The 22828-nt window shown below is 40.5% G+C and overlaps 1 protein-coding gene and 1 long non-coding RNA gene across 4 annotated transcripts in view; one reads left to right on the forward strand and one right to left on the reverse strand.

Moving 5' to 3' along the window:
- The window catches only part of KCNC1 (potassium voltage-gated channel subfamily C member 1), a 131085-nt gene that overhangs the window by 21035 nt on the left and 87222 nt on the right, over window positions 1-22828 (reverse strand). For all 3 annotated transcript variants that reach the window (XM_049819953.1, XM_049819952.1, XM_049819951.1), the window contains exons 2-3: window positions 15269-16202; window positions 150-338 (exon numbers count right to left, since the gene is read on the reverse strand). In XM_049819953.1, the coding sequence (XP_049675910.1) occupies window positions 150-338; window positions 15269-16202 (1123 nt within the window). The remainder of the gene's footprint in view (window positions 1-149; window positions 339-15268; window positions 16203-22828) is intronic.
- Window positions 349-22239, forward strand: LOC126046927 (uncharacterized). The gene is made up of 3 exons (XR_007508472.1): window positions 349-3947; window positions 10476-10927; window positions 22111-22239. It is a non-coding gene; the product is annotated as an uncharacterized LOC126046927 (long non-coding RNA).

Below are 22828 nucleotides of genomic sequence, written 5' to 3' on the forward strand. Positions count from 1 at the left end.
TAGAAACTCCAAATGCAGACATCAGGTGGTGGTTTCCAGCCCAAACGTGCATGTCTACAGCAAGCACACTATTGCGTGCTACAGCTGACTTTCTCTTATTTATTTAAAACGGTTGCTAACTACATGGTTACAGGACCCCAGCTACATACCCTTTCTTATTCCTCCATCAGGCGGGCAGGGATATTCCCCGGTTGATAAGAGGAAGCAGGGTCCATATCTCTCCCGAGTGCCAGAGCGGGTAAAGGGCAGGCCCTCATCAGGCGTAATAGCCTGGTCTATGTGGGGACAGTCTTCATTTGCCAGCGCCGCCTTGGCCACCTCACCATTCAGTTTCGAATCTTCAAACATATAAGCAGAAGGCTATTGAAACACTATGCACTGTTTGTTAGAGTTCCAGCTGCAAATTAAGGGTTCACAGCTAAAGAGTTCTATAGCGACACTATAAAAGGTAGCACATCTGTCCTAGACACTGCGTTCATGTGCACTGCACCAAAATAAAATAAAGTCTGTTAAGTGGGAGGAGAAACAAAACATGATCGCATTAGGTGTAACAGCAGCCACCTGTACTTCCGCATAGAGGGGCAGTTTCAGAAACGGGCGTGCATTGGTTCCTAGTCCTGCGAGCAGAAGACTGCGGTTAGAAATCGGATTACGTTTTTGCGTGACATCGGATGGTGCGTGAATGACCTGTTTGTCATGAAGCCGACTGTCGCTCAGAGCTTTGGAGAGGCAGTGGACTGTGAGTTGTGTTTTAGTATTTGAGTATATTCTGTTTGTGCTGATTTATACTTGTGTGCAATATTACTGAGGGGAAGATTCCTGCTCTTCCCCTCCCCAAAATTTACCCAGATTGTTTCATAGCATTTCCAGTATCAGTCGTGCAGAATGGCTGTACACATTTTAGACACACAGAGTATATTACATATGGAAATACGACAGCAGAATGTGGATTTTTAAAAAAGCAATCCATTTTCTGATGTTTTCCTCTGAAACACTTACAGTATTTGCAATGCTGGCACAGGACACTACATATAGAAAACACTACAGCAGGCCATGAATTTGGAAAATAGAGTAAAATTTACTCTCGGCTGTAAATAATGAAACTACGTTGTCGGATTTGCCCGTTTTGCTCCACACGTTCCCATGAGGATAGACTGAGCATAGTATGTTTTCTCTGTGTGACTTGTTTGACATTTATAAAACAATTTAAAGTGCTATTTAGTGTAGGATTTAATTTAGGGTTTTAAAGTGAGAATTAGTGTATTGAGAATATACTCGAAATATGGCACAGCTCAATATGAGTATTTTGGTTGAAGGGAGGAAAAAACAGTCAAAATGTGCTTTCTGAAGTTTCGCAAATGCTGAGATATGTTAACTGAGCGGTATTGGCAGCATCCTACACCTCGGTTGCACAATGCTTATTACGTAGACACAGTAAGGCAATGGGTGGTCCTGCAAGTCTTTAAGGAAAGACAAACTCAATGGATAGACTTAATTTCAGTGCCTTTTCCAGATTCACATACTAGCTTGTTCTGAACACTACATGATACTATCATTTACTTTTAAGTGGTTTTGAAGCCAAGTAATAAAACAAGCCCAAAAGAAAAAATACATTAGGTAGGGTTTGGAGGTATGATTCTGATCCTCTGGTTTCAGATGGACAACATAGATGAGTAGTAGGCAAAAGCCTTTTCAAGTTATATTTGTTGCTTTGCACACACACACACACAGATGTATATGACATGTACAATGCATCTATCCATGCACCAGTAATTGTATTCTATGCCTTTTATTTAGAAGTCACTGGTTTGTCACAACATAAAGTCTTTTCTGCAGATCTCGCCTCTGCCTCCTCCTTTCTTCTCCAGGCAGAATTAGCCAATTTCCCCAAAGAGGGAGATAGTAATGTTTCGGTTTGTGAGCAATGAAATAATTAGGTCTCTCAATACATTTTTTAAAATGGCAAAAGCTATAGGTGTTTTTAATACTTGTAGACACTAATTTCAATAGGATTCTAAAGTTTTAAGGTTGCACTGAGTTGCACTTCCTTTCTGTTCATAATACTGCTATTTAATACCACTCTGCACAAAAACTTGGCATGGCTGCCATAGTAACTGTGAAATTGCAGGTACTGAGCTGTTGATTTAAAAATCACTTAGCTGTGTTTGGGGAGAGCTGCTGTTCTCATGGGGATAAGCAAAGAGCTGGGCTTCTTCATAAGCCTCTACTGCTACAAGCTGATGGCTCTAATCCTGAAATGAGGGAGGCAGCTGTGTCAGCAGAGCTTTGCATTGAAATCTCTGAGACTCCCACCACTACACTGGAGACTGGGTTTGCAAACTAAACTGTTAGTGATGGAGGGGGCACCGGTCCATTTCTGGAACTCAAAACACCTCTGAGCGGAGTGGTTGTGGGTCAGGTTGTTCACTGGTAACAGTTATTGATCCTTTTGGAAGAAGCTTGCAGGCTCTGTTGTGCTTGAATGACAAGGACATTGACCTTCTTGGAATTAATTTCTTAAATTGCATTATACTTCCCTAGCAACTTGAGCTGAAACTTGCTCTTGCAGCCTCCTCAGGAACCCTTAGTACTGATGACTTTTTCTGTATGCTTGTTGAAAAATCACAACCTTGTTATTTGGGTACTGGTCTCTTCTATCAAGTAACTAGTGATAAGATGAGAGGAAAGAGCCTCAAGTTGTGCTAGGGGAGGTTTAGATTGGATATTAGAAAAAATTTCTTTACTGAAAGGGTTGTTAGGCATTGGAACAGGCTGCCCAGGGAAGTGGTGGAAACACGATCCATGGAGGTGTTCAAAAAACACGTAGACATGGCACTTCAGGACATGGTTTAGTGGGCGTGGTGGTGTTGGGTTGACGGTTGGACTCAATGATCTTAAAGGTCTTTTCCAGCCTCAACGATTCTATGATTCTATGATTTTATTTCTATTCAATGGGAAGAGAAGAGAGTGGCTGAAGATGTGGACGAATCACTGAACTGTCCTGCTAATGTCCCTTGAATATTCCATGCATGGGCCATGCCTTAGGGATCACATTCTGGATAGCAATGCCAGTCCACAGTGACAATTTTGCTAAATATTTAGGAAGCAGAAAAATTACTAGCACGGAAGACTGCATCTATTGCTGGTGTATATAAGCAAGTGTTAAGTAGAGTAGTTGTGTTCCAAACCACTGTCTGCAGCACCTAATTCTCTGAAGGTAGGACTCAGCAATCACATGATATTTAATATGTGATTAGTCTGTTATGGGAACCAAGAAAACATCACTGATGTCATCAGCCCACAGTTAGAAGCTCCCATTGTTTTCATTAGCAGATCTACATGCTGAACAATTTCAGGAATGAGGTCTAAAGATAGAATGAAATTATGTTATTTTTAGGTTGATTTCTCAAGTTTCAATTTGCATGATCATTTTTTCCAAGATTGACCTTGGGTTTGAGAGAACTCTAAATAAAGCAAAACTACTGAAACCATTACTGGTTACTACCATTACTACCATTACTAAACCATTACTACCAGTCTGGTTATACCAGTGACGATTACTTCTAGGTGCTTAAAACTTCTAAGGCTTGATTAAAACTTCTAAGGCTTGATTCTGGCATACCAAATTCACATGAGTCTTTCCATCCCTGCTAGCAGAATCTGAATTAGGCTTGTACAGAATTTTTTGTTCATTAGGTTCTGTTTCATGAAGAAAAGTCAATGTTACCATCTCTGTTTTACAGATGGGTAGAACTACCATGCAGTGAAGTGACTTGCCCACTACTATGTAAGAGGTTATTTACAACAAAATCTTCTAACTCTCAGCTTGGCACCTTATCTCCATAATTGTCCTATCTGTGAATACCTAGTTAACTGCACCAGCTTTAAACATTCTCCTGCAGAGATTTGGCTGGGAGGCTAAAGAAAGTATTCAGCAGATCTCCCAGGTGAGTAGTTTGTTTCACAAATACCTCATTTGTATGGTTTCCACTTTCTTTTCTTCCTGTCTCGTGTATCTCCATTTGCAAAAAAGTGCTATTAAAATGCCTCGAGTGTTTCCAAGCAAACACTGAATTTCAAAATGGGGGAGAGGGATTCTGAAAAAAAAAACAACTTAGGAGAACTGCTGGATTTTGCATTAGTATATTCTGCTTATTGTGGAGAAGCACAGTAGAGACTGCCCATGCACTTCTGCATGGCTCATCTTTTTTGTCATAGCAAATGGTTGCACAGTGTCATAGTGGCTTCACCAGTGCTGCTGGTTTTGATTATAAGCTGGACTCTGACACTGAATCTCCACCTGTTTGAACTGCACCTGACTTTCAGAGTATCAGTGGACATAATTGTTTGATATATTCATTGACCTCAATCTATGCTTGGAAATGTGGCACTTGTACAGAAGTTGTTTCTATACTGGGAAAGTCTCCCCAGTCCTCTTCCCTTAAGCGAACACTGCCATTCTCCAGGAGCTGCCAAGAATCAAGTTCCTGGTCTACTCTTCATACCTTAGATGTCTTAAGAAATTGTGTAGGCTAGGGATGGTCCCAATGCAAACTGCTTCCTCTTGGGGTTGTAGCTGCTCCCCCGCCCTTTGTCTTCATTGTGTCTAAAGAGCTGTGAAGTGGTCACTTACCCCAAAGACTGGATGAGTTGAAAGGCACTCTCAGGGTGGACCGTTTTCAGTCCTTACAGGATTGTAAATCCAATGCCTTTTCCAGTCCTTATAGAAATTTCTGTAGGTTGTAACCACTTTGACTGAAACAGGGCTGAGAGAAACTCCATAATTCATAGCATGGTATCCATGCATATTTACCCAGGAGCCAATATCTCACTACATAAACCATGCCAGATTCTTTGATATTGTGCTAAAGACAATGGGGTCTTCCAAGCCCTAGATCAGAAATACAGCAATTAAGAGACATAGTGCTGTTTCCTTTGGTCATATTAGGTCACTGGCAATCTCTTACGGAAGAATACAGACTGTCTTCCTCTAGTCTATCCTTGTTTAAGGATTAAAAGAGACAAGGACCCAGCTTGAGTACCTACAAATTCCCTGAACAGCCATTTGCCATGCCACAAAGGCTTGGGGAACTTCAAGGTTCTGCGGCCCTGTTACAAGGAAAGGGGTTGACAAGCAGGAAGGAGGTATGAGCAGCTGAGTGCAAAACAGGGCCAGAACTGAGAAAGGCATTTGCTTGAAAGATTAAGATCTTTCTACTGGGGACACCTTGTCTGACTAAAGTTACATTCCGCACTAACACCCCATGTACACCTAAAAATAAATCTACAGCTTGTCTAGATCTCAACTGTGCTATTACAGCCCTGATCCCAAATTTGGGATTGCCATTATTACAGTCTGTGGATAGTCCCACTCCTGACCAATTAAGAGTATCCTTTGGTTCTCATGCAGAGCTTGAGGGTCATTTTCATATGCACATTTTGAACCCCTGTCGCTAACCCTAGTATGCGCTGTAGCTGCCTGAAGTCTTTTATGAAGAAGGATCTCCGTGAGGTCCCTCACAGCAGAGACCTTTAATCCAACTGGATCTCTGCAGAAAGTAATGGTACATTGTCTATTGAGTGACTTAATTACTCTTCTGTTTTTCAGTCCTCTTGCACTTTTCTGGTGATATAAAAGGGCTGCTAATGTGGCAAACATTAGTTGTGACATACTACACTGGCAGCAGCAAACTCTCTTGGTATGATGTTTTTCCCTGGCTCTTGGGCTAGTGACAGAATGGTACAGAAACAGAGGTGCATGGCCAAGGTGAGGGTGGAGAGCTGCTGTGCTCTAGCTTTTCTTAGCTACAAGCCTATTAGCTGGAAGTGGGAAGCAGAGCAGCTGTGAGGCTCCTGTAGTTGCTGCTGGAGGACAGAATTTTGCAGCTGTCTTTATTCTAGAGAAAATGCAAAGATCTTACATTCCTTTCTGCATCCTGTTTTTGCAGAATCAGTTTTGCCTGATACTTCTTGTGCTAAGCAATTGATTATGATGAAGTTAAGAGTATGAACCCAAGTATTCAAAGACATCTACTCTGATTTGCGGACGGGTTAAGAGCTGGTCAGCATCTGAAAATACCCATTGACTTTATATCCTTAAACTTCTCTCTGAGGTGCTGCATGGAAAGGAAGTATTTACAGTTCAATTCCCTACTCTCTTGAGTCTCTTCAAATCAAATTTCACTCCCCTTAGCAAGCTGGTTTTGTTTTAGTTGCCTGGATAGTGTTTACTGCCTGATAATGTTCATTGGCCACTCATCAGTTGCATCAGTATAAATCACTTTATTTTTTTATACTAGACTCCATCTAAACTCTGCTGTGCTTCTTCACTGATTAAGCAAGGGTCAGAGTGTAATAGCAAATCAGGAATCAGGAACTGCACACTGAGAAAAATATGCTTTTCTTGACTTAGTACATGGCTATAGCGATTTCTGAGTTAACATAGAATTTACTGACAATTAAGAATAAGATTAGTAGCAATAAACTTCATGCTGTCACTCTAGAAAATTATCAGAAATGTCTATCATCTATTTTTTATAATTCTTTCAAAGTAGTGTTTGGGGGTAGTTGGGGAAGATTGTAAACAAAATACTTTGCTGAGGACCCGATTCAGCAAAATAACAATTATGCTTCTGTGCCAGACAGTCTTTGGCTACAGAAATCGATTTTTATGGGCTCCAGAGCCTCATGCAGGATTAAGAAACATGGATCCCATGGGTAGGGTCTCTTTTTTGTTGTTGTTAAATCAGGTCCTTTGAGTGAAAGGGATATAACTAAATTAAATTAGAAAAAGGATTATGGAGAAGGTATATTAAACCACAGACAAAGGATGATGAAATGATGAAATTACGGCTTGGAGAGTATGGAAGGAAGTATAGCATAGAGAAGAACAGCATAGAAAATACAGGTTTGAACCTTTGAAAATAAGTAATGGTGTGTCAGCATGGGCATGACTGGTTTTCAAAATGGCAGTGAAAAAAATCCTAAACTGGTAGGTTTGTGAATTTTTTCTGCTGGAGAGTAATGAAAATTATTTTTTCCCATGCAGACTATCTGAAAAAAAGAAGGTAATTTAACTAAGTAGCTCTATTGTCATACCAAGTACTTACTCTTTGCATTAATACCTTGCATCAGGTTTTGTGTCACAATCTCAGTGAAGTTACCTATAGTCTGTGACATTCCTTGTTCTTTTGCATTAAAGAACTGTATTGTAATCTCCTCGGCTGCCAAACATGGAGCTCAGGTTGATGGGAATTGGAGAAAAACTTCACAGAATAAAATGTGACAGTCTGTAACATACACAAGTTGCAAGCAACGTACAGTAATAACAAGTAAATGTTAACAAACAGAGCGAAAGAGAGAAAGAGAAAAAGAGAGAAAATGTGAAGAACATGTAAAAGAATTAAGATTCCTATATAACAACTTGATTTTAGTTACCCCAATAGTCTAAGGCCATTAAAATAAAAATATTTATTAGTTCTAGGTATCTTTAATAAAGTTTCCTGCTTTTTATATTACTGCATATTTTGAAGTTGCTATGAATCTCTTCTGAGTAGATGTCACTCTAATGGACTTTACACTGGCACAAGAGCAGAATTTAGTATGCTACATGAATACGCAGAATCCTTCCGACCAAACCTACCTCTTCAACATTTACTCACCACCTTGTTGACCTGGGTCCCTCCAGGAAGCCGTGTCCCCCAGTAAAGGCACTCCAGTGACGGTGGTGACCGCCTCTCCCAGTACTAACTGGCCAACATAGTAACATCACTCCCAGAGAATATCACCTCTGAGAGGTACTACTTCTTGAAGTGAGGTGACAGTATGTTGGCTGCCTACCTATTGGTACTGCTAGAGGAGGTACAGGAGCTCTAGTTAAGTAGATCCAGTGCATCTTGCTATTTTAAGTATTATTGGATATGTGCTTAATACAGTGCTGAGAACTGTTGCTCCTGGAAGTACTGCATTGCAAAGAGCTCTGAAAGATCCTTCCTAGTTTTATCTTGACACTTCTGGGGTTTCACTTATACACATCCTGAACTTCTGAGAGTCTCACTAACACCATATTCTGTAGAGCACAGTGGGGCATTGACAGGTCAAGTAGAGGTTGCAGGAAAATGCAGTCAGGTGAGTCATGCTACGATCTTATATTACTGCTCTGACTGAGGAATACAGTATGATGATCTGTACAGTATGGAAGGTGTCTGAGACATGGAGCATGGATGAATACAGAGAACAATGACAGCAGGAATGGTAGATTGCTTGTTATTTCAGCTTTGTGCTTTTAAACAGTCAAGCAAGTAGACAAAAGGCTTGGAGAAAATTTCCAGCAAGTACAGAGTAAGAGGGATATAAGCAAGTGGACTGGGCGCAGAGCTGGGACCTCACACCCTAGACCCTTTTGTCCCTGGCCTTTTGTAGTAACGGGTAAGTCACCCCATCTATCTAGTTCTACTGCAGCAGAGATGTACTTCTTGCATAGAGGTGCCTTTTGTTGTATCTGTCCTGCAAACACAAGTCATACTCAGTCCAGCAGAAGGGAGAGATGCCAAGAGCACCTCTTGTATCCCAGGAATGCATTCTGCAGTGGATGGCATGGGAGCTGCAGTCACAGGCATATACTTGAGAAAGGGGATTTACCATATTTAAATCTGCCTTATGCTGGAGGATTGGCACAGGTTGGCCTTATTTGGCTGGAGTGCTTATATCTGTGTTTTCCCATCACTAAAAGTGCCTCGTGCCCATTACGTTTTATTAAGGCATGAAAAGTCCTAAGATTCATTATTTAGTTCTGCGATTGTTTTTCAGCTTAGTGCAATCCTGCCCCTATACCCACTCATCCTTGGCTGTGGCCAGATCACAGGGGGCTGTGTGGGGAGGTTGTTTTTTTTTTTAATGTCTCAGTGCCAGAGAAAAGCGGGAAACCCAAAGCACTGTGCTTGAATTCATAGCTTCTCCTTTTTGTTTTCAAATGACTTGGTATAAAGGATGTTATTTTTTATTCAAATTCTAAAGTAAACAAGCACCATAGTACAAGTGACACCCACTGGTTGTATCTCTACAGGAAATGACAGATGAATAATTGTACAACAAACTATTACATTATATTAGTTATAAATTCTGCTTTGTATGTGATCCAGAGCTATGAGATGGCAGAAATGCCACATGGGGCAGGGGACAAGGAATAGATCCAAATTGCTTCCACCTAACTGTAGGCACTTAACTGAGGATCTTAAGTTAGAGCTGCAGTCACCTTGAGATCAATTCTGGAGAAAGCCACCTCCAGAGGGTAATTCAGATCATAAATGAGTGAATTACTCTCGGAGACTGCCTGACTCTTCTTCCAGTATGAGGGGGGGCCTCAGGAAAATTCATCTCAAGTTAGATGAGAAGAACTGAATGTTATTCCTTTTATTTTGAGCTGTTACAATTTCTACATTAGACCCACAGGACTCCATCGTCAGTGACATTATGATGCAATCGTTACCTCATTTGCTATTTTGGAGTGATGAATTTTGGATTTTTAAAGGCTAGGAAGGCTAAGTATAGGGATGAAAGAAAAACCATCTCCCTGTTACCTTTTCCACTGCCTTTTTAGTATTTTTTGTGTCCAACACATTTAAACATCAAAGTCTTTTGAGCTGAAACAGACCTAAACGCTTTGCAGTTACGTTGCTGTCTACTGTCCGTCTTAGACAGAGGGTCAAAGGTTTTATGACACTAAAATTATATGAGATTTTCTTTAATGTTCAAAGGCATTTGATCAGAGAATTTGCTTCCTCGTGGATTGAAGGACCACCACAGTGACTACATACCTATGGCTTTAATAGTGCTTTCCTATCCATAAAAGCCACTGAAGTTCACAAACTACAGCGAAATATTAGGCAGCATAACGGGCCTGTAGCAAGAACTGCCAGGAGTCCCAGCTCCCACTGAGCATTAGCACTGGAATTACAGTGCTCAGCACACTTCTGACATTAGAACTGGTGTATTGCACAAGGAATACAGGTTATTTAGGTTATTTAGGTTATGGTGACAGAAGGGATGAAAAATGAAGCCCTGAGAAAAGAGCAGCTCCTTCAGAAAGCATGAGTGATAAAGCTGAAATGGGTAATTCCACATTATTTCTTTAAAAGGAGATCAGCGCTCTCTCAGGAAATTGCATTGAAATAATAGGTTCCTAGTGTCACAGCTTGCTCCAGTTCCTCTGACCATGGAGTACACTGGAGTCACTATAACTATGTAGTACCCCTCTGTCAGTGATAGACTTGGATTGCTTTAACTATTCAGACATAGGAATAGTCAAGGAGTGGGTTATGGAAAATTGGGTTTTTTTTGTTTTGGGCAGGTAAGTAAAACAACCACAGAAGTTTTTCTGAAGCTGAAGACTGTATTAGTAATGACAGACATTTTCCCTCTTCTCTTAGGCATCTGCATTCTAGCAATATTTCTTCCATTTTTACATTCCTTTACAGCTACGCAATGAGTAGAGAATTTTGCCATCAATACACTGTGAAAAGGCTGCACAATACATTTGTATGAAGATACGATATCCTTGGAGTATAGCTTAAGTGAAGCTGAATGCAGAGGGGATCCAAGACGTGAGAAGTTCTTATTTTGGCCATATTAAAGTCAATATAAACACTGTGAGTGCTGGTGTTGTAATTATATATATATATACAAAAACAATAAAAGGTTGGGGTGGATCTCTGAACAACCCCAAAAATAACCCATCACCTGTGCTTATGTATTATAGATGCATTATTAAGACCATTGTTCTGTGGCACCAGACAGTACTGTAGACATCAAACGAAGTTATGAATTCCATTCATATTCTAAATTTCTTTTACAGTGTTGGAAAATGACATTCACCGCTTCATCCTATGGCAACTTTAAGATGGAACCATGCAGTCAGCCTGTCCTTCAGGTAAGCACGCAGCTCACAGAATAGAGGGACTGAAGACATGAGTAACACTTCAAAAGAAAACTGAGAGCTTTCAAGATTTGTTTTGCATGTTCTGATTTTCTTACAAACTTGTACCTTAAAATATTTCACTATGTATACCGAGACAAATTACTCATACCTGTAGGACAGTGTGTGGTTTGGGACAGAAATCAGCTAAGTTTAAGTGGTTGAAACTGGCTTGTTCTGTTTTGCTTCTGTTTGAAGCAAATTTGGCTTTGCTTTTTTTCTATTTTGCTGCTGTTATGATACTGACTGGAATACTCAGAAACCTTTAGATAAAAGACACTGCAGCACAGCAGACTATGGTTGACTGATGCTTATTTAGTTATGTTCAACTAGTGGCTTTGCCACAGACTTTTCAAGTGATCTTGCTCAATTAAATTAAGCCATGTGTCAAATGAAAATACTGGAGATTACTTCCATTTTCTCTTTGCTGTCAACTTAGCCTGTCAGGTATTTGATTGTAATATAGTGGTTGTCACATATACAACAATGGCAAAATGAAGCCCTGATCTTGAATGGGGCCTGTAAAGAACATTGCAACATAACAAAGTTGATAGTTTGACACGGTGATGCTAGAACTTGGTGTGTATATTTTAAGTGAGGGGACACCTGGTCCTCTATAGTCTGAGATATCCCCAGTCAAAGAGTTTTAGTCACTTTGGTCAGGTGAGATCTGCTCCTTTGTATCAGGCCCAGTTCCTCCAGGCGCTATATAAGCAGTATCTTGAGAATTTGCAGGCATTGAAAACTGCCTTGAAGAAGATTTTTTTGTAGAGAGGAAATCTCTACTTTCTTAATGCTGCTGGTGAAAGCCTGCTTACAGCAGTAATGCCATCCTCTACTCTGAAGTACCTTTTCTCCCCTTCTGCTGCTTTCCCAGCCACCCGTTTATGGGATTGGATGGGATGGAGAACAGGAAGGATTGCTGCAGAAAGGGGAGGCATGGTAGAATCAAACTCTGACATTCTTTATATCAAATTAAAATCAAGTGCTGTTATTTAAAGATACCCTCCTGCCAGGTGTAGATTAGCCCAGGACTGAGCTGCTGAGAGTGTTGGGGACAATTTAAAAAAATTTATTCAAACCTACCAGAATTTAAATTCAAACCATCTTTGCTTTGCCTGCAAATGACGATAGCATCATTGGCAGCAGCTGTGCAGCCTCTGGGCAAAGTTCTGCTGTTTGCATGTCCATGCCAGTAAAGTGCTCCTTAGCCTGAGAGGAGGCACTGGGCTGTGGCTGTGCAGAGCTCTCCATAGAGCCCCCTTGGGCCTGTGTGTATGGACCGAGAACAGCTGTGAACTGCTGACTTGGTGCATGAGAGGACTATAGAGAGATAGTCATATGTGGAATTATTTCATACTCATCACTGTTCTGTGAAGTGTTTAATCATTCCACCACACATAATATATGGAATTAATAACTTCATGTGATGTCCTTCACACCTGAGGGGTTAAACAGGCTTTTTTGGAATAATGTGTTAGATATACATCATATGACCTTTTATCACCTAGACACTGTCACACTGAAGCTTTACAGTGAAAAATTACAAAAAATATCTTGGACAACTCAGGCATTTTTTTAGAAAAGTTAGGCACCCATTTTGTGTTCCTTGTACAATGTTAACTGGTTGCTTACAGTTAGGTGCCGTTAACCAATCCAAATGTTTTACAGTGTGGGCAACATTGATTGCTTGCAAGTCTCTGTTTTCATATAATGTGCAGGTTATAGTTTCAGGAACAGTTCAGTGCCTATGAATGCTTCATATTTCATAAGTGAACCTCAACATCCAAGGCAATGCAGATCTTGTTTTAACAGTTTGATTCTGATCTTACTTACTATTTTTTACTTTTCTCTTGCACACATATAGATCTTGCCCTATTAGGAAGCTAAGAGATGCAGGCAATCTTTTTTGCTGCTACTGGTGCATAATAATTATCAGAAACAGAACTCCAGCAACAGTGTTACCGAGTCCATTTTGTTAGCTGAAGTATAAGTGTGCTTTGTTACTTCTTAAAATATATATGCTTGTATTCATATATAAAAATAGTCTCTCGATTATTGCAGAAGTAGGTAAGTTGCTGTTACTATCAATACATCATTGATATTGTGGTAACAGCTGATTTTAGAGCACTGATGGTGGCAAAACAGTTCCACATTGAACCAAAATTACACGTATTCTCAGGATACCAGTGTGGAATTGCACTGAACTCGTAGAGTTCTTAGTCCTCTAGTTCCCAGAGAGGACCAGGCTAGGTAATGGAAAGAACTTTCTAAAGCAAGGGATTTCTGAGAAGAAAGTCACTCTGTAGCTGGCTGCTAAAGTACTCAAGAGTCTGGCATCTCCTGTGCATTGGAATTGGGTGGTTGGCATCTTGCTCACAGTAGCAGACATGCAATATAGTTTGGGCCCTCTTTCCCTCTTGTTACATGATGCCACAAAGACATCTACTTATGAGGAAGTTTGCTGCTTGGACATGAGTTGTGATAAGCATTTGCAACCTGAGGGGAATGGATGATAAAACCATACGCTTATGCGCCATAGATACAATAGGAAAGAGACAGTCTATCAGTCATGCGAATTGTGATTGGCCTGTTGCAATGGAATAGCTTTTAACAACAAAAAAAAGAAAGCTATTTACCTTCTGAATGGATTTTACATAGTTGCACAAGAGGGAAAAGAAATAAGAAAAGAAGAGAAAAGAAGAGAAAGATTCCCACCAGCTCTTCCCCTCCAAAATTAGCATTGGCATTGGTGAAGTCACACACAAAGGAAAGTCTAACTTTCTTTGTGCCTCTTACAATGACATCAACATGCATGGCTATGAGATGACGAGAGAATACCTCACTCACAATGAGTAACAAATTAGAATTTTCTTCAAAGTAAAAAAAATGATAACACAAGACCATCATAGGTATATGCTAGCTCTTTCAAAACATCTCTTTTTGACTAGATGTCTGTTAAAATCACTTGACTGGCAATCTGTTCTATCTAATACAATACAGGGGGATATTCTGAATAGGCTGAAGAATGTCTACTATGCAACTTGGCTGGAACGTCTGCCAAAAATGAAGTTGGCTTTGTTTTCAACATGGTTATCTACTTTGAAATTACTCCATAGAATAAATAGTGATATTCCATGGGTAGAGGTAGATTATGGGGTTTAAATAATCAAATTGGAGCCCCGTAACTTTATGTGCTATAGGAGGATTCTCATAAAACTGAGATATTCCCATAATTAACCACTAGCCATGGGATATTATAATATATTCCATGGTGACTAGTATTTTTTCCATTTCCCTCCCCGCTCCCAGCAGAATTACTATGATTAATTTTGCTCTGGTTTCACATATTGCTAACATGAATCAGCATAATTAAAAATAAGAATACCGTATTATGAGGCGATCACTGTTTAGGCCAAACCAGCCAGTAATGACCAGTCAGACCTTTTCTAGTTGGCCTCTGCTGCTAGAAGGTTGAAAGAGCTGTAACTCACCAACCCATACTTGCAAAAGGAGTGTGTTTTAGAAAATGTGGTTCAAAACTCTTCATAGTTCTAAATGCTAAATTCTAGTGGAATATTATAGAATAGATTGATTTGCATACCATGGAATAAACATCCTTACATCTAGTCTTGTCTCAGAGTGAGTCATTTTGCATTAGTGTCAAGAATTTGAGCTGTTGTTCTACTTTGCAGTTAATAATCAGAAAGAGACAGGATTGTCTCATGAATATGCATGATGTTATAGTTGTCCCTTCAACTTACTAGGCACCTAGTTTCTGTAATGAGATGTACAATATCTGCCATTTAAAACAGCTGAAAAGTCCCAAATGGGAACAAATGAGAAAGCATCTGGCTGTTTCGAATTCCAGCCCTGTTTTGTCAGAAAACTGTAATTGCTGAGTATTTGGCTCCTACTCTGCTCTGTGAAGCATTCAGCTCTCAGGAGCCTCTGAGATGCATTACACAGTCCAGCAGCATAGCTGTAGAACTCTCAAAATTCTTTCACTAGATGTAACAGCTCTTCAAAATATCTTGAGACTTGTATGCCCTTAACCAGGACCAAAGTTTGGGCTCCTAGAGCATGCTCTCATCCTTAGTTTTGCTGATCAGCCTCCACTGTACCATTTGTCCCTGCAACCTAGACTTCACACATATTATTCACTGTGTGATGGTGGGACTAGAATGGATAAATGTGCTACCCATTGCTCTAAGAAAGCAGTCTGGCTGAATCTTAAATCACTACGCGGGATGGAGGTTAACGGTCAGATGGACATTCCTCTAAGAGGTTTCCTACCTGCTCTGTTAATTTCTAAAATTTCTTCTTGGGCCAGTGGGCAAGTGTCGCTCTGAGTACTGTGGTGTGGAGAGTTTACGACAGATTTACAATAATTGGGGGATCCCAGCTGGGGTGGCCTCGGGATATGCTTCTTTTTTTTCTTTGGTAGCTTCTGCTTAGCCATAGCTAAGGAGTAATACATTCCGAAATTGTTCACAATGACAGGGACAGGCATGGCAATGGTCAGCACACCAGCGAGAGCACAGAGGGCCCCCACCAGCATGCCTGACCAAGTCTGAGGATACATGTCTCCGTAGCCCAGGGTCGTCATGGTGACAACAGCCCACCAAAAGCCGATGGGGATATTTTTAAAGTGTGTGTGTTCACTGGCACTAGGGTCATTTGGTTTAGCACCTATTCTCTCGGCATAATAGATCATCGTGGCAAAGATTAAGACGCCCAATGCCAAAAATATGATGAGCAGCAAGAATTCATTTGTGCTGGCGCGGAGGGTGTGTCCCAAGACCCGCAACCCAACGAAGTGGCGGGTCAGCTTGAAAATTCGCAGGATTCGCACGAAACGGACTACACGGAGGAAGCCCAGGACATCCTTAGCAGCTTTGGAAGACAGGCCACTGAGTCCAACCTCTAGATAGAAAGGCAGTATGGCCACAAAGTCAATGATGTTCAAAGAGTTTTTGATAAATTCCACCTTGTTTGGGCAGAAAGTAACTCTCATCAAGAACTCAAATGTAAACCAGACCACACAGACACCTTCAATGTAGGTGAGAAAGGCTTCAGTCTCTGCTTCCCTGTAGTGCCGCACCTGGGTGTCATTCCCGATGAATTCAGTTTCTGTCTTGTTCACAATGGGGTTAAATCTCTCATGGGTCTCGAGGCAGAAGGTGGTGATGGAGACCAGAATGAAGAAGAGGGAGGCAAATGCCACATACTGTGGAGAGAAAGATATGAGAGAAATGTTAAACAGTAGGTTAAGTACTACAGGGGCTTTGATTCTGAAACACCAGGGAGAGACAAGAGCTGTATTGAAACTAAAGGTAATGCCAAGCCTTCTTCCTGTGGGCTTAAGATGCCAAGTCTCACCTGCAAAGGGAGCCTAACATTCAAATTTGGAGGGAGAGCAGTAAGTAAGTACATGCTAACATCCATTCCTATACAGATAGCACTTTAGCGAGAGTGTAAATTTAAGCAGATAATTAAATCTCAGAGCTTTCTGTGAGATTTGAGGTTAAGGACACATTGAAATTCTACCTTCCTGAACTTGGTCTTCTGTTACTTCCTGGTCTTAAAGATAGAGCACACTTTCTAGGACAATTGACATGCAAGAGTCTTTTCACAGCATTGTGTCAGTGCTATGGTGGCTGCCTCCTGCTCCCAGCTTAGTGACGGTCGTGGTATTTCAGATCTCAATAAGGTGCTAGTAAATATTAGCAGCAGTCTCAGGTGGGCTTTACAGCAAGAAGCAGAGTCCTGCTTGGCATGATCAGACTTTCTTACCAAATCCCAGGGACAGGTTGAGGAACAGTCACATATCAATCTGAGCTCTCCTAGAGTAAACATCTCTGTTCTCCATTCCCTTCTCCAGATCTTTTGGGGGTGGGGGACAGAAAGAGGAAGAAAGACGTATCAGATAAGCCTGTCAGCTGATCCAAAAGGGGACAGATCTATTGGATTTTAGCAGACAAGGTTTTCTTGAAGAGATTCTCATTACAATATAAGACTTGTACCAGAACTAGATGAATCTTTTTCAAGGCTGTTGGATTACAATTGGATTAAACAAGTTACAGTGAAGGTGGTGCCAGCCCCCAAAGTCAATGAGTGTTTATCTTAGGAGTATTTGCCTCTTCTGCTTCAGTTCCTGCTTTTCACAGAGTCATAGGATAGTTTGGGTTGGAAGGGGCCTTTAAAGGTCATCTAGTCGACACACACCCCCCCCCCCCCCCCCCCCGCCCCCGCAATGAACAGGGACATCTTCAACTCAGTCAGGTTGCTCAGAGCCCTGTCCAACCTGACCTTGAGTGTTTCCAGGGATGGGCCATCTACCACCTCTCTGGGCAACCTGTTCCACTGTTTTACCACCCTCATTGTAAAAAAATTTCTTCCTTATCTCTAGTCTGAATCTATGCTCTTTTAGTTTAAAATCATTACCCCGTCCTATCACTACAGGCCCTACTAAAAAGTCTGACTCCATCTTTCTTATAAGCCCCCTTTAAGTATTGAAAGGCCACAGTAAGGTCTCCCTGGAGCCTTCTCTTCTCCAGGCTGAACAACTCCAACTCTCTCAGCTTTTCTCAGGCTTTCCTCAGCCTAAAACGCATTTCTTGGTTGTATTCCAGCATAATCGAGGGGTACAGTCAGGCCAAAATTCACAACTCTTGTAACCACAATTCCTTTGCTCACTCCTCCTTTAATCAATTAAGTAGTTTGCGTATACCTAAGAAGCCTCTTTTTGTGTTGGAGAGGTACAGTAATGGTAATACCTCTTTCCATTTCACTCCCTACATCTGTTATCTTCCTCTTTGTCTTGTGTGTCACCTTGACAAGAAATGTCACATAAGATTATTTCACTCTCTTCATGACCATGAGCAACTGTGGTAATGAGAATATTATTCAAATATTCTTATAGTGTCCTGTTATTCATAATGTCCCTTCTTCAGCAGTGTAGCCAAAATAGGGGTTAAAAAGAACTAGTTTCTTCTAATTTGTTTGTTGCCAGTAAATGCAGTGCAATAATCTAAAAGAAATTGCTGCTAAAGGAATAGACCAGTTAAAAACAACCTATGCTTCAAGCTACCAAAGCTCTCCTGCAATCAAGAAGTTCCTCCAGTCTGTTTTCCCAGGTAGACCTGGTGCAGAATTATGCTTGACCTTCCATATTGGCAAACAAAGTCAAAAGCAAGGATTTGCCACAGTTTGAGGTGAACCATTTAATAGAATACAGAGACACTGACAGAGAATAAAATCACAGAATCATTTCAGTTGGAAGGACCCTCTGGAGATCATTTGTTACAACTTCAAAGTTGGACCAGGTTGCTCAGGGTCTTTTCCGGTCCAGGTGTGAATATCTCCAAGGTTGGAGATCCCACAGCCTCTCTGGGCAGCCTGTGCCAGTGTTTGGCCAGTAAGAGCAAATAAGCTTGGAACGATACAGAAGCAAACAGGCTTTTCTGCTTTTCAAATCTATCATTGTCGCCAAAGTGATCAGAACCTAGCCATTGTCACAGATTTAAAAAAACCCAGTACCTTCCCCTAAATGCTTTAGGCTATCATAGCATTGTTATGTGGTGATCTAATATTCATGCTGATATGTGCTAAAATCAACGTCTAATAGAAATAGTTGCCTGGAAGATAAGCAATCTGGAGGTTAGGGAAATTGAGAAGCAGGACTGAGGGTATCTTTTTATAATTCTCCTGTTAAACAGGGAAATTTCTCCAAGCACAGTTTCTCCATCTGTAAAATAGGTTAAAAAAATACCAGCTGGTGTTTGTCATGTGCTTTGTGATCCTAGATAAATGTGTACAGGTTCTATATGCTTTCATTTTAATGTTACTGACTTCAGTATATCAACAGTCCTTCTGAAAAATAAGTTGAAGAGTCTTTTAAGTGGTCAAAGTTGGTTTGTGTATGATGTTGTTAACGCTTAGAGCTTAATTAAGTAGAGGTTAATACCCCAATTGTCTGAGTATGAGTAAAACAAGAGACAAAAAGCATCCAAGAACTCAGGAAAACATTTCTAGCAGCCTCAGCATGTCTGTTCTATTTCAGCCTGGAGCAGATTTTTACTGTAGTCATAGAGCCCTGAGAATTCAAGCTGCAGAAGGAAATGCTGACACTTCAAGTCAGGTAGCACTCACAGATAAGAAACAGAGAGGGGAATAAAACCATTCTGCATTTTAAGGTGTCTATGAAGAAGGCCCCTTTCTTTATGCTGACTCAAAATGCAATTCTCCTCTTGGTGTATGTGAATATATCTTCTGAGTGAGTTTTTCCTGCTTAGGACACCCTTCAGGCTGACCTTGTACAGCATCTTGAAAAGTGATGTTTTGCTATATTAAAGGGAGGAAATAACAAATTCTGACAGGACATTTAAGTTATCTGCAGCGGTACATGCTAGCAGTGTTATCAGTAAAGAACATCACACCCATGATCTCTCTTGCTGTTAGCCCTTGTGTGTGCACACCTTGGCTTCAGAGGGGAATTGAGAACTTTTAGTCCCCAGTTCAGCAGAGCAGGTAGCACCTGCTAAATGAACATGAAAAGTTTGCTTCTTTCTGTCTGTAGTTAACAACATCCAGAGCCCTTTCCCAGGGATGGGCATGTTCTTGAATGCTTTGCATTCTTGGAAATGTGGGTCTGCTTTCAAGATTTCATAAAACCATGTTTGAGCAATGGTATTGACAGGAAGAATCCCAGTATTTCTTTTCCAATTTTTTTTTTCTCTCTGTTAAATTACTATGTAATCCTAAAACCTATTTTATATTTGGAAAGTAAAAATCCTCCTTAGTCATTCCATGCTTCAATATTGAAAGGGCCTTGTTTTTTCTTTTTAGAAGAAAGTCTGCACAGACTGAAAGGAGAAGGCAATGGAGAGCAGACTTTTAATAAAGGGCCCATTACAGCTCCCCAGTCCCTTGGCTGATACAAAGACGTGCAGAAATGCCTGAGAATCAGGCCTGAAAATTCATTCCCTGGCACCCATCTCTGATAGATTTATCACCTCTAGCTGCTTGGGATGCAGAAATTTAGCAGCTTGCCGCAAATGAACCTGTAATATATCATTGGCATTGATTTATGTTTGTGATCCCCAATTTATGTTGCCCCCATCCTTTTTTTCTTCTGAATATTTTTCTTTGTTAATTATCTGAGATGAGATCTAGCAAGCTGCAAGCAAATAGTACCAAATTCAGTGAGTATGTTTTTCTAAGGAGACCAGCATTCATTCATGCCAAAGGGGTTGAAAAAAGAGCTCTCTCTGGCCCACCATTGAAGGCCAACAGAGATCAGCCATCATGCTTAACATGATAGCTTGTCAGTCCAGAGATGAGCAATGCTGGTAAAATCTAATGAAGACTATGGGACTTGTACGTGTTCTAACATCTTTGAAAATAAGGCTATCTCTTTTTATTTCACTAATAATGGCCCGAACACTTATCAAATCAATGGATTGCTCTTGTATTATTTAGTGGTTCTTAATCTTCTTTCTCCTTACATTCTACAACAGAATTTCTTTTCTTCCTGGGATCTGAATAGGCTGGAGGAAAGGAGTGAGGATTTTATGAAGTGACGTCACATGCTGTTGAGTTACATAATGGCAGCTAAAATTTTCTATAATTAAAGAAAATACCTAGGTAAAGTGTTTCAAGTGATCAAAATTCTTCTAACTGCTTTGACATGTGAGTGATTCCTATTTCACTAGAGATGCTGCTGCCGTTGCTTTTTTTCTGGCTCTAATAACAACAAAGAAAAATCTCAGATTGTCCAAAACTGCAGAAGCTGTAAGAGAAGGCAGAGAGGAGATTTCAAAAGGGGATATTTTGATTAAAATATAAGTTACATTAAGATGTCTTCATTCGGGAGAGAGAAGAAATAACACTCCTGCATAATTTCTGTTAATAGCGGATATATTTTAATAAGGTTATTTTGAAAGAGTCTAAAAGATGTCATGCCCATAAGTGGAGAATTTCATCACCTAATTTATATTGCCCCTGATTAAATTTATTTGTCTGTCTCAGGCCTGCTTCCTCCCTGCTTCTCCACTGCCCTATGTCTAAACTAGCCATTTTTGCCAGTTCAGTGTGAATATGAAGTGCCAATTAATTCAGAATAGTAGTGTTTCACATCAGCTCTGCATAGCTGTAAAAGGAGCAAGGTAACAGAATCAGACCTAGCCTCTCATGAATAATGAGCCAGTATCTTTCCACTCAGCATTGAAAGAAAACAAAAGTCCAACAGTCTTAAAAACACAAATAAACCTTCTAATACATGAGGAGTAGGAGGCTAGACTCACTCAGAAAAAAGGTCTGAGGACTGGGCCAAAAAACATTAAGTACACAGGTGTGGCTGTTTTACTTCTGGGAATCAGTTTTTAAAACAGCACTTTATCTTGCATTTCTGAGATAGTCCTCATCTTGGAGATAAGAAACTTTTTTTAAGCTTTGTTTTAAAGAAATAAACCCAGTAACCCACTAGAATTCATTGATACAGTGCTTGGAATTGCCAGGTTTCAATGCGGGTGGGCAGTGAAGGCTGGTGATGAAAGCACCAGGACAGAAATCAGATGACTGAGGCTCTTTTCCAACCTCCACCATCGACACATTCTTAGTCTTTGAGCATGTGTGCCTGCATCCTTTGCACCATCCTTTGTCTACTTTTTTTTTTTATTGAGATAGTAAACTCTTTGGGGCTTGGGACTGTCTGCCAGTTTACGTGTCTGCCCAGTGTCCAGGTCAGTGTATGTCTGGAGTGGGGACCTGGGAAAGGAGACACCACTCTTGGACCATAGACAACAAGAAAAGTGGGTGGTGGCAGTGGAAGCAGCGTGGCTTTTGCAAGTCAAGTTTCAATAACTTGCAGAGTTTGTTTTCTAGGAAATAGCGGTCTACGTGACACACTATTCATAATTCATTCCAGATCACACGTTCAGAGTGAGTTAGTAGAAGCTGCATGCCTCAGACGGGTGCTCTTCTCCTTTGATACTGCTCAGAATCATTTAACTATCCTGACTCAGGCTAGATGGGAGAAAAGAAACACATCACACTCAGAGATTTGCCAGCCTCTCCCTTTGCACCTGCTAACCGAAGTATTTTAAAAGTTATTCTTAATCCCTGTCCTTTTGCAGGGAAATTCAGGAAATTCTACCCATCCCTGAGCCTCTGGATGAAAGGCAGAGGAAGATGGCATTTTGTTTGAACTACATCTGTTGAAGCATCAGGAAATTTTCTATAGAAGTGGCACCTTCTTCCTTCTACTGATGCGTTCCAGTGAGTTTTGGTTTTACTGACAAAAATATTTAAATCACTACATCATAACCCTCCTAGTCCTACTAATTTTCCAATAAGTCTATGACTGGTAAATGCTGTATATCTTACAGGAACAAGCTAGGCTCAAAAGAGTTTCAGATCAGTGCTGGCAACACATGAGTTGCATCAGTAATTAAAATATACCCAGAGCCCTGTGCTTCTTGCTAGACCTGCATAAAACCCAATGATTGCCATTCACAAGGCATCTCTTCAAATACTTTACCAACTTTCTTTTACAGTAGTTCATCTGCTTGAGGTTCATCTCTGAAAACTATTACACCTGCATGAAGCTGCCAACATTTGCCTCTCTGTGACTGGAATCACAAAGCTTTGCCTAGTTTTTATTTTAATCTGAAAACTGTACTTTAACCACTCTTCATTTAAAAACTATTCCATGTATCACCAAAATGTTTAACAATAGAGACAAATCTTTTTGCTGCAGCTGAGCCAAAGTATGGGTTAAATGAAAGCTGCTTTAAAATATTGAGCTTTATAACCACTTTATTACCTGTCAAGACTGATTTTCCAGGCTTTCTT

The sequence above is a fragment of the Accipiter gentilis genome, chromosome 17 (genome assembly GCF_929443795.1).
Source record: "Accipiter gentilis chromosome 17, bAccGen1.1, whole genome shotgun sequence".
NCBI lineage: Eukaryota > Metazoa > Chordata > Aves > Accipitriformes > Accipitridae > Astur > Astur gentilis.